The following is a 13,045-nucleotide window of genomic DNA, read 5'->3' as shown; positions in this document are numbered from 1 at the left end:
TAACCATTTTTTAAAATGGGAAGTTCAGTACAAAATTAATACAGTGTACAAAAGACATTACCAGTTCATCAGTAGATCCCTTTCATTTTGACCTAAGATGCTTCCTGTTACTACCCCCAGTCCCAAAACACACCGTCCTATTTTCAGTCTCTTGTAATACTTGAAGTATCTGGTCTGAGTAGGATTAGAGTATTTATCTTTTTCTCCCCCTAGCTTTTTTTTTTTTTTTTTTTTTTTTGCTTTGCTTTGCTTTAAAAAAAATACCATCTTTGTTAGTTTTACATATGGCTGCTTTTGCTTAGCATAATATTTTCATGACTATGTTGTAGCATATGTTAAATTTTCTAAGTGTAAGTAACATTTCATAAGAGTATATGGCACATTTTGTTTTTGTGGTCTTATGTCAATGTACATTTGAGGTTGCTTGTACCTTTTAGCTACTATGAATGCTGCTGCTCTGAATATGGGTGCAAAGATAAATGTTTCCCTACTTTGAGTTTGGATATATACTCAGAAGTGGACTTAGATAATTATAGTTCTGCTGTAATGCTTTGAATTTCTGTGGGATGTCGGAGCATCTTTTGAGTATATGCCTAGTACTGGTATAGATGGGACTTGAGGTAGAACTATTCTCAGTTTTCTGAGAAATTGCCAATTTGATTTCCAAAGTGGTTGTTTAAGTTTGTACTCCCACTGGCAAAGAAGTTCTTCTTGCTCTTCATCCTGGTGAGTATGTGCTGTCTCTTTGTGGTTTTGATCTTAAGTCCTATTGATGGAATGAGATGAAACCTCAGAGTTCTTTTGATTTGCATTTTTCTGGTGTCTAAAGACTGAACATTTCTTTAAGTGCTTCTCAGCCATTCAAGATTCCTCTGTTGAGAATTCTCTGTTTAGTTCTGTACCCCATTTTTTAATTGGGCTACTTGGGTTGTTGATGTCCAACTTCTTGAGTTCTTTGTAAAATTTGTATATTAGCCTTCTGTCAGATGTAGGGTTAGTGAAGATCCTTTCCCAATGTGTTGTAGGCTGCTGATTTGTCCTTTGCCTTACAGAATCTTTATAGTTTCATGAGGTCCCATTTATCAATTGTTGATCTTAAGAGCCTGAGCCATTGGTGTCCTGTTCAGGAAATTGACTCCTGTACCAGTACATTCAAGGGTATTTTCTACTTTCTCTTCTATGAGATTTAGTGTATCTCGTTTTATGTTGAGGTCTTTGATCACTTGGCTTTCAGTTTTGTGCAGGGTGATAAATAACGGATCTATTTTCATTCTACATGTAGACATCCAGTTAGTCCAGCACCATTTGTTGAAGATGGCTTTCATCTTTCCATTGTATGATTTTGGCTTCTTTGTCAAAGATCAAGTGTCCATAGGTGTATGGGCTTATTTTTGGCTCTTCAGTTGGATTCCATTGATCAACATGTCTGTTTCTGTACCAATACCATGCAGTTTTTATCACTATTGCTCTGTAGTCAATAAAAATTGTTTAAGGTCAGATATAGTGATTTCCTCCCGAAGTTCTTTTAGTGGTCAGGATTGTTTGGCTATCTTGCGGATTTTTGTTTTTCCATATGAAGCTGAGAATTGGTCTTTCAAGGTCTGTAAAAAGTTGTGTTGGAATTTTGATGGGGATTGCCTTGTAGATTATTTTTGGTAAAATGGCCATTTTTAGTATGTTAATTCTACCTTTCCATGAGCATGGGAGATATTTCCATCTTTTGATATCTTCAGTTTCTTTCTTCAAGGACTTGAAGTTCTTGTACAGATCTTTCACTTGTTTAGTTAGAGTTACACCAAAATATTTTATATTATTTGTGTTTATTGTAAAGGGTGTTGTTTCCCTAATTTATCATTTGTATAAAAGAGAGCAACTGATTTATTTCTTTCTGTTAATTTTGTATTCAGCTACTTGTGTGAAGCTGTTTATCAGGTGTAGGAGTTCTCTTGTAGAATTTTGGGGTCACTTATATATATTATCATATCATCTGCAAATAGTGATACCTTGATGTCTTCCTTTCCAATTTGTATTCCCTTGATCTCCTTTAGTTGTCTTATTGCTCTGGCTAGAACTTCAAGTACTGTGTTGAATAGATAGATAGGGAGAGAGTGAGCAGCCTTGTCTTGTCCCTGATTTTACTGGAGTGCTTTTCTCTCCATTTATTTTGATGTTGGATATTAGCTTGCTGTATATTGCTTTGATTTTAGAATGTGTCCAGTATCCCTGATTTCTCTAATAACCATTAACATGAAGGGGTGTTGGATTTTATCAAAGTTTTTTTTTTTTTTAAGCACCTTGAACACAAAATTGGAAAATCTTAACAACATGTATGATTTTCTAGACAGATACCACTTACCGAAGTTAAATGTGTTTCTGTTGTTGAAGTCCAGCTTTAATTCATGGTGGTCTGGTGAGATACAAGGGGTTATTGCAATTTTCTTAGATCTGTTGAGGCTTGCTTTGTGATTGACTATATGATAATTTTGGAGAAGGATTTATGAGGTGCTAAGAAGGTGTATGTATTCTTTTGTGTTTGGGTGAAATATTCCTTAGATGTCTGTTAGGTCCATTTGATACATGATGTCTGTTAGTTTCATTGTTTTTGTCTGGATGACCTGTCAGTTGGTGAGAGTGGGGTGTTGAAGTCTCCCACTACTAATGTGCTGGGTTTGATGTATGATTTAAGCTTTAGCAGTGTTTCTTTTACAAATGTGGGTGTCCTTGTGTTCGGGGTATAAATGTTCAGAATTGAGATGTCATCTTGGTAGATTTTTCCTTTGATTCTGAGGTGTCCTTCCCTGTCTCTCTGTTAATTTTGGTTGAAAGTCTAATTATTAGATATTAGAATGGCTACTCCAGCTTGTTTCTTGGGTCTGTTTGCTTGGAAAACTTCAGTTTCCAGCCCTTTACTTTGAGTTAAGGACTACCTTTAATGCTGAGGTGTGTTTCTTGTATACTCAGAATGATGGATCCTGTTTTGTATCCTGTTAGCCTGTGTCTTTTTATTAGGAGACTAAGTCCATTGATATTGAGAGATATTAATGACCAGTAATTGCTATTCCTTTTATTTTGGTGGTGGTGGTGGTGGTGGTGGTGGTGGTGTGTGTTTGTGTGTTTGCGCTTTCCTTGTTTTTGCTGGTATGGGATTACTTACTACTTATTTTCTGTGTTTTCTTATGTGTAGCCATTCCGATTGGGTTGGAGTTTTCCTTCTAGTATTTTTTGTAGGGCTGAATTTGTGGATAGATATTGTCTGAATATGGATTTGTCTTGAAATGTCTTATTTTCTCCATCTGTGGTGATTGAGAGTTTTGCTGGGTATAATAGTCTAGGTTGGCACCTGTGGTTTTTTTTAGAGGTTGCAGGATATCTGCCCAGGCCCTTCTAGCTTTTATTAGAGTCTCTGTTGAGAAGTCAGGTGTGGTTCTGATAGGTCCGCCTTTGTATGTACCTAGGCCTTTTTCCCTTGCTGTTTTTGATATTCAATCTTTTGTTGTGTAGATTTTGTGTTTTAATTATTATGTACCAGGAGGATTTTCTTTTCTGGTCCAATCTAATTGGGGTTCTATAAGTTTCTACATTTATAGACATATCTTTCTTTAGATTGGGAAAGTTTTCTTCTATGATTTTGTTGAGAATGTTTTCTGGTCCTTAGAGCTGGGGCTCTTCACTTCTATTCCTGTAAAGTGTTTTCTGGATGTTTTGTGTCAGGAATTTTTTAGCTTTAACATTTTCTTTGACTGATTTATTTCTTCTATTGTATTTTCTCTGCCTGAGAGTCTCTCTTCCATCTCCTGTATTCTGTTGATAATGCTTGCATCTCTTGTTCCTGTTCTCTTCCTTAGGTTTTCCATTTCCAGGATTCCCTTAGTTTGTGTTTTCTTTAATGATTCTAGTTTAATTGCATTTTCTTGTATATCTTTAAGGGATTTTTATTTTGCTTTCTCTTTAAAGACCTCTGTTTGATTGTATTTTCCTATATTTTTTAAAAGGGATTTATTCATCTCCTCTATAAAGGCCCTTATCAGCTTTATAAGATTGGATTTTAGGTCATTTTTGTGTGTATGTGTGTGTTTCAGTTGTGTTGGGATATCCAGAGCTTTCTACAGTGGGGTAGCTGTATTTTGGAGGTGGCTTATTGCCTTTTGTTGTTTGTGTTCTTTTGAAGGCCTTTAGCCATCTGGATGTTTTTGGTTCCTGGATGTTCTTGTAGTAGTAGGCATTGGGAGGTAGGTTAACCTGGATGACCCTGGTGTGGCAGGCCTCTGATGGGTATCCTTGGACTATGTTTCTGGACCTGCAGTTCTGTATGGTTCAGGAGTCTTAGGTGGAGGTGGAGTTGACAGGAGAATGGTGATCTCTTTGGGCTAGCAGACTGCTCAGGGCAGCTTGGCTGGGCCATTGCTTCTTAATGAATAGGCATAGTGAAGAGGACACATTGTAACTGAAAAGAGTAGTTACAACTGAGGAAGAAATTCTGTCAGGTTGTTTGTATCCTGATCCATTGCCCTCCTTCCTTTAGATAAAGTCTTATTTAAATAAATAGACCATTCTCTTGGAGTGGACAACCTTTCTATAGCTAAGACTGCAGACATTGATAAACCACTTCTTTTTTGATGATCTTTATGGATTAGCAGAAGTTTACCCTTTATGACACATTATAGAGTATAAGAATAGAATTTTACTTAGCTCCTTATTTAATACCATACTACCTATAAATGATTTGTAGTTAATACCCATATACTGTGTGATTCTTATTGCTATCAAATGTGGTCCAATTGCTGCTTTTGTCTGTACCACTTGTAGGAGAGTTGTTTATGATCTTCTTTGTTCAGAATTTGATTCTGAATTTTCAGAATTTTTTTGGTCAGGGATTCATGTTTTTATTTTAATTATAAGTATATATAGTGTTTGTAGCAGAAACTTGGTTGTGTACACGGGGGAATGTAGGGGCTAGTGGCACGCAGAGCATATGTTAGATCTCTTGGAGCTGGAATTAGAGGTGGTTGTGAACTTCCAGATGTGATTGCTTCAGCCAGGCTCTGGTCCTCTGCAGAACTAGTATGTTCTCAGCCCCTGAACCATCTTTCCAGTCTTGGAAAAAGACTTTGTTGTTGTTTTGACTGAACAGGCTCTCCCTGTGTAGCCCTGACTGGCCTGAAACACTCTGACTACTCAATCACATGAACAGTTAATGGCAACTTATTATATTTCCATTATAGTATTTTGAGTATATGAAACAAGATTTTTGTTGGTCTCAGTGAAACATGAATGGGTTTATATGAATGTGTAAGCTAGTTTTATGTCAGGTTAACATAAAATACAGTCATCTGAGAGAAGGGAGCCTCAATTGAGAAAATGCCTTCATAACATCAGACTGTTGATGTCCCTCATGGGAAGCATGTCAGTAAGCAGCAGGCCTGGCAGCTGGAGCAGAATGCGGAGATCTCACATCTTCAGCCACAAAGCATGAAGCAGAGTGTAGACTGGATATGGCAACAGTCTTTAACCTCTCAGAGCTTACCTCATGGGACACACTTCCTCCAGCAAGGCCATACCTGTTAAGCCTTTCCAAACAGTACCACCAGCTGACTAAGTGTTCAAATATCTGAGTCTGTGGGAACATTCTCATTCTGATGGCTGCAGATAGCTACATTTAATGACTGTTACATACACAGTGGCAGAATTCTCAAGTCATTTGCTTATAAAAGTAGATGCATAGATTGAGAGTGTCTTTGAACCAGTAATTTTGTATTAGAAATTTCTTTGACTCTTAAGGGATGAAGTTTTTAGGACTGGCAAATAAGCTACTTAAGGAGAATTTAAGAGAAGCCTATGACAGTTCTGGGCTTGATAATGATACACCATTGAACACCCTGCACCTGCCTATAGCACATTTAAAAGCAAAATGTCTACAGAATTAGTATTTCATTCTCAGGGCCTCTTTATACATATGCCCCTAAAACATTTAAATTGTCTTGTTTCTCTTTTTGTTTTGTTTTGTTTTTCGAGACAGGGTTTCTCTGTATAGCCCTGGCTGTCCTGGAACTCACTCTGTAGACCAGGCTGGCCTCGAACTCAGAAATCCGCCTGCCTCTGCCTCCCAAGTGCTGGGATTAAAGGTGTGTGCCACCACCACCCGGTGGCTTGTTTCACTACTGGGACTTTAGCTGGAAATTTCTGCATGTCTTTTAGCCATCTTTCATGTGTTAATACAAGAGAAACCAAAATCAAAAGGCATTTCAAGAACCAAGTGTATTTGAAACAGTATCTGTATGTGTGGATAAAGTATGTTTTAAGTGTTAAATATTCTCATAAATCATACTAAAGCTAACTTAACTTTGATAGAATACATAGGCTTTATATAATAATCTTTGATATAAACCTATATAATTACATAAAAATATAAATATTGTATTAATTTATGAAAAATAATTCAGTGATAGCCCAACTTGTGGCTAGAAGAACTTGACTTTGTAAGAATTCGTTTCGTTTAGTGAATTCTTTTGTTCTTTGACTTAACTGGCTTTTCAGTCCCTAAGCCTGAGCTGGAAACAGCCATGATTTGGTGATCTTGGTACTGTGTGGCAGTTAAGTGTGGCTTTAAGAACGCCAGATCTATTAATTTGTTATCAAGATAATCATTCCCCTATGATGCACTCTTTTGATGAACTTCTTAGGGAGACATTTTGTAGGACAGATGTGTCATACTGTATGTGCATTCCTGAGTGACTAGTGTGACACAATTTAAGAGTCATTCTGTGTCAGATGATGAAGGGACTTAGTAGATTAATTAGCGGTAACAAGTAAATGTGATTGTGTTAGTTGGGTTTATTGATGTTTTATGCAAAGTGAATGTTAAGTGTTATTAAGGAGTATGTGGATCCTTTCCCCATGAAGCCCTTCATACCCAGTTGAAAAGTGTTTAAACATGAGGCTTAACCGTGTAGGGAGGGTGCTGTGGACAGTGTCCCTGGGAAAGCCACCTGAGGATGGCACATTGATGAGGTTTACTTGGCATTGAACTTGTGTCTGTGTTCACTGAATGCTTGAATTTTCACATTTCCCATTTTTCTTGATAGAATGTCAGTGAAGAGTAGTACATCATGGAATGAGACTGACTTTTTTTTCTCTCCATACAGAAGTTCCACCATGAGGCGAGGTGGATGGAGGAAGAGAGCAGAGCATGATGGCTGGGAGAAATGGGTGTGTCTTAATGAGTACTTAAATGTCCAGATGGGTTCTGTTGTTTTTAGTTTATCACATGCCTTAAGGTATAATGTGTGACTTCATTATTGATCTTTCTGTTTTCACAATGCATTGAAAACCGTAACACTGTCCATAAACCCTAACCCTTGAACTGTTATTTTACTGTCAAGAATAATATATTTTAATTTAACTCAGCATTGGTAATAATACTGAGAAATAGGAAAAACTATGTAAGTATCCAGTAAATAGGGTGTTGTCTGTATATAGTAAAACACTGCAGTTATTGCTTAGCTTTATATGTTAACCTGGAGTGATGGTTGTGAGGAAAGAAGTGGGAATAAAGGAATATCACCTGTGATTGTGACTAGTGTTGTGAGACAGAAAGGCTTGAAATAGTTTCCCAAAATGTTAGTGAATGGTGTTGCATCAGTCATAATTTTCTTTATATATCTCTGTTTTCTGAAAACAATTATAGTGAACATATAAAACTTTAATAGTAAAAGCAAGTGATTTGCTGTTTGGACAAAGTATATACCAGCAGTTGTCACCTATAGTCTTACTTTGTAGACATAATAAAACAGTCAAGCCTAATTATTTTAAGGTTAAAGTGAGACTGTATTTGTAAATCTGTCAGGATTTTTAAGTTAAAAGTATGTGGCAGGGGAGCAGTAACGGTTGTTTATTGGCATTCCATTTTTGTTGTAGGGCGGGTACATGGCTGCCAAGGTCCAGAAGCTGGAGGAGCAGTTCCGCTCAGATGCTGCTAAGCAGAAGGATGGGACAGCATCTGCAATATTTAGTGGAGTTGCCATCTACGTTAATGGATATACAGGTTGAGTTCTTCTTATTTTTTTGGTGCCCAATTTTATCATGAACTTTTTAGGATTGAGAATTTTTTTTTCATCTTCTCCAGTTATTTATTATCTGTATTTTTACTTTTCTATTGCTGTAATAAAATTCCATGACCAGGGCAATTCATGGAAGAAAGAGTTTATTTTGGCTTGTGTTTCCAGAGGGATGAGACCATCATGGCAGGGAGCTGAGAGATCACATGTTAAGCCCCAGACATGAAGCAGAGAGAGTGAACTGAAATTGAGGCTAGTCTATATATAGTCTATATACTCTGAGAGCCTATTTCTAGCAAGATATAGCCTGTAAAGTCACCACCGGGGTTCAGATATTTGAGTCTATGGGAGACATTCTCATTCAGACCACTACATTCCACTTTCAGGCCCCAAAGGCTCAGAGACCATTATTATAATGCAAAGGGTATTTAATTCCTACTTCAGAAGCCCCCATAGTCTTCTACAGTCTCAATGAAACCCTGTGAATTCTAAAAGTGAATTAATTTCAACATACAATGGAACAGATAGACATTACTATTTCTAAAAGGAGGGATGGGGCCATAGTCAGAAAATGCTGGACCAAGAAAGACTGATAATGCTGCAAAATTACAGTTATGATGTAGCAACAAAAATAATTTTATAGTTGGGGGTCACCACAACATTAGGAACTTTATTAAAGGGGTATAGTATTAGGAAGGGTGAGAGCCTCTGCTCTAGCTAAGTCTCACTATTGTGCATGTGGGTTGCTAAACATTTTTCAAGTGTTTTAGTTTTTATCTTTTTTTTCTGGACCAAACATATAATTTTAATAAGTAACAATTTAACCACTTTTATAATTAAAAAATGTGCATTATATGGAGGTCGGAGAACAGCTTGTAGGAATCAGTTGTTCTTCCTTTTACCCAGTGGGTTCAGGGATTGAATTCAGAGTGTCAGGTTTGTCAGTAAGCACCCTTATTTGCCCAGACAGCCTCCATCTCTGCAGTCATCATTGGGTGGGTAATCCATTTCATGAATTGTGTTTTTAGATCTCCTCTAAAAGAGTTCATAGTTTTGAGGTTTGGTTTCATTTGATCTAGTGCTCTATGTTAAATTACCTGTTTCCCCTTGAATTACTTTTGTACATTAGGCAAAAAATCATTTGGGGATTGGCAAGATGGGTCCTGGGTAAAAAGTACTTTCTGTGTAAGCCTGATAAACTGAGTTGGACCCCTGGGAACCATGTAAAGGTGAAGGAGAGAACCAACACAAAGAGCTGGCCTGTGAGCTCTACACCTGGCTGCTGCACACATGTGCACCCCTCCCCCATCATACACAAGAATAAGAAAGTTTTTTTTTAAATATCATTGGCACATGTTTGAGTGCATGCATTTCTGAGTTCTTTACTTTTTTTTTTTTTTTTTTAAATTGAGACAGAGCCCTGCTGTGTAGCTCAGGCTAGCTTTGAATATGTACTACTCAGCTTCTCTGGTATTGGGACTATAGTTGTTTGTCACTGTTCTCCCTGACTATTCTACTCTATGTCTGTTCCTTTAACAGTAGTCCCATAGTCTTCAGTTATTGCTCCCTTGGAGTGAGTCTTACTGTAGACGTCTCTCCTTGCTTCTTCTTAATGAAGTTTGTTTGGCTATCCTGGTCATGGGCCTACCAATACAGGCTTTAGAATAAATTCCAGAATTAATTCTACGTATACAAAATAACCTTGCTTAGGGCTTGGATATTAAGTAGTGTTAACCATACAGATCAGTTGGTAGAATTGACATCTTTTCTATGTTTTCTAGCTAGTGAATCTTTTCTCCTATTTTACTTTATTTGAATTGAGTTGATCTAAAATATATTGTAGATTTTCCTTGAGTATTAGGAACTGTTTAAAAGATACAGTGGTTGATAGAGAATGTTGGTTTTGGAACAAATCCTTCCTGTGAGTTGGATGTGCACCAGAGGAGAGTGCTGTAGGAAGCCTGTGGGAGCTGGGTAAACAGGCTTGCTTAGTTTTGATTAGAGGTGTGCTAGTGTTATTTGGCTTTGCTCTTAATGTTTATATTCTTTGTCAACAGGCTTACTCAGATTTTATGACTCTGTTTTTATATTTATGGAATTTTGTTTCTGTTCTTTGCCTCTGATGATTCCCCTTTCCTGTGAAGTGCATTTGGGAGTTATCCACAAAGATGCAGACCAACTTAGATTTTTCCTTTCTCTATGCCAGTCTGTAGTATCTAATTGTATCTCATCACTGCTAGAAACATTTTCTTTGAAACCTGAGTTTTACCTTTCTTTGTCAGGAAGCTTCTTTGTGAATTGGTAGACCAGAGAACACCCAGAGAGCCTTTGATTAGCTGTTTTTCTTTTGCTTCCTCTCTTTGTTGTGTCTGTCTTTTCAAAATGTTATTCCTTAAAGAATCCTCTGGTCTAGAAAAGGGGAAATCATTTGAAATGTAAATAAAAAATATATCGAATAAAAAAAAAAAGAAAAAAAAAAAAGAATCCTCTGGCTCCCTCCAGTTGTTGAGGCCCTTTCCAGCTTTCTCTCTGTTCACTGCATGTATTGTATTAATTATCTCTGGAATGGCCATTAGACACGCCCAGAGAGATGTGCTTCATTAATTCTTTAGGTACTCCTTAATCCAGTGAAGTTGATAATCAATAGTCATCACATTTATGTTTAATATTATTTGTATTAAAAATGGATAAAAGTGATTCTAATATATTTATATTAGAATTAAAATATTTTCAATCATATGCTTATATAAATGACCATTTTCTTTTCATTCTCTGTTCCTTTTATTTATTGCAGTTAGCACATACTATAAATTTTACTAGTTTTTCTGTAATACAAAACTAAACATCATCCTAAGATTGCCCCTTTACAAACTACATCATACTATGACTGTTAAAACTTAGTATCTGTGTAAGTTATATAACATGGGAAGAAATGTGAGACTAAGAAAAAGGAAAGGCAGTTGATGCCTGGAGGGTGTCCTTGGGAAGACACTCCCAGTTTTAATATTACCCTACTGGAGTGGTTTGAACCAAAGACCTCTTTCTTCATGACAGGTGACTGTGATAAATAAAACACCATGTTTAAGAGCAACTTGAGGGGATAGGGGTTTATTCTGCTAACACTTTGAGGCAACAGTTTTATCCCTGAAAGAAGGCAAGGCAGGGAACTGAAGCCCAGTTCACCGGATTACACAACTTGCTTTCTGATACAACCCAGAACCACATGCCGAGGGGCAGCAGCATCCATAATAGACTGGGCCCTCTCACATCAGTCAGTAATCAGGAAAATGTCTGACAGACCTTTCTATAGGCCAGCCTTATAGAAGCAGTTTTTCAATTAAGAGACCTTTTCCCAGATAGTTCTGGCATGTCAAGTTTACAAAAATACTTTGTACTTAGGACACTTTGTTTCTTACAGTATGGAGACAGGATTTTATTGGGTACACCAGGCTGTCCTTGAGATACTGACATTCTTTTGGTTGTTTCATTGGTTACATTGTTTTGTTGTTAATCTACATGGTATCAGGGAAGTGTGACTTGATAAAAATGTGTTGGGCTGGAGAGATGGCTCAGAGGATAAGAGCACTGACTGCTCTTCCAGAGGTTCTGAGTTCAAATCCCAGCAACCACATGGTGGCTCACATCCATCCGTAATGGGATCTGACACCCTCTTCTGGAGTGTCTGAAGATAGCTACAGTGTACTTAGATATAATAATAAATAGATCTTTTAAAAAAAGTGTGGCCTTAAGAAAAAAAAGATAAAAATGTGTCATTTTACTCCTTAAGTGAATCTCTGTTCTTTTTCATTAGTCCCTGACAGAGACATTGAGCCTCTGTGTGTGGTTTTTGTTAAGGAGGACTGACACTATTAATTTGTTGAACTGAAAATACCGAGAGGTTCAACTGAAATTCTAATAGTGAAGCAAGATCATTATTGCAAGTTTTGCCCTTTTTTGATTTCTTGGAGTTCCAACAGGCTCGGCTCAGCCACCTGTTGCAATACACTGTTTAGAGTTGAAAAGTTGGTAGAATCAGGAAAAGGAAATTGCATGCTAGCCTGGGCACATAGTGAATTCCAGGCCAGCGGTCTGGCTGACTATTGTCTCAGGTCTGATCTTGCAAGATAGTCCTGTAAGATATCACTCTCATTGCTTGAGAGGAACAGTAATCCTATAAGATGATTATTTCTCATGTAGTCATCTTAGAGGATTCTCGCAGGATTCACGATTATGGCTTTGCCTTTAGTCTTGAAGGGGGCCATATCTAACTAAAGGTTAGAGGTCACAGACTTTTACACAAATACGCCTTGACCATTATCATATCTACACAGTAAGTGGGAAGACAGAGTAGACAATACATAAGTTGAGGGTAGACTACCAACCTCGTTTGAGTTACCTTGTGTTTGCAGATGAAATGCCTTTTAATAATAGCAGCTTCAGAGTGCTTGTTCTAAGGAAGACCCACTAGAAGCTAGTTTTCTTTCCTAAGTTACTTTTACTTGGTTATGGTTTCAGAATAGTTTTATTTTGCACTCCAGAGAGCTGGGTGTTTGGTTTAAGCTTGATGTATATGTTGATACTGTCAAAATGAACATACCAATATGTATGTATGGTTTTTGAGACAGGGTTTCTCCATAGCCCTGGCTAGCCTTGAATTCAGAGAGCCCCACCTGCCCAGAATACTTGGTTTAAAAGTGTGCACCACCATCACCCAGCCCAATAAGTGCTTACTAACAAGAAAGGAAAAAAGTTTACCATCTTTGGAGACAATAAAATTTACCTTTCCTTTTTTTTAGTAAATACTTGCTTTATTTTGGGAGCCAGTACTGGGGATTCAACCTAGGACCTTATGCATATGAGCCAAGCATTCTCCATTGAATTACCACCCCTAGCCCTTAGCAAACACTTACTGAAAATACTTTATATCAGGATTGTATATTTAAAAGTGCACATGCATGCATGCTGGTGAGATGTTTGAGCAGGTTACAATG

General features: G+C 37.3%; 1 protein-coding gene across 3 annotated transcripts in view; it reads left to right on the top strand.

Annotated features, from left to right (window-relative positions):
* Rev1 (REV1 DNA directed polymerase) overlaps positions 1–13,045 on the top strand; it is a 72,725-nt gene that overhangs the window by 12,517 nt on the left and 47,163 nt on the right. For all 3 annotated transcript variants that reach the window (XM_052193059.1, XM_052193060.1, XM_052193058.1), the window contains exons 2-3: positions 7,143–7,206; positions 7,915–8,041. In XM_052193059.1, the coding sequence (XP_052049019.1) occupies positions 7,153–7,206; positions 7,915–8,041 (181 nt within the window). In that variant the 5' untranslated portion in view covers positions 7,143–7,152. The remainder of the gene's footprint in view (positions 1–7,142; positions 7,207–7,914; positions 8,042–13,045) is intronic.

Source organism: Apodemus sylvaticus, chromosome 9 (assembly GCF_947179515.1).
Source record: "Apodemus sylvaticus chromosome 9, mApoSyl1.1, whole genome shotgun sequence".
NCBI lineage: Eukaryota > Metazoa > Chordata > Mammalia > Rodentia > Muridae > Apodemus > Apodemus sylvaticus.
Note: the sequence above shows the minus strand (reverse complement) of the source record. Positions and strands in the feature narration are given on the sequence as shown.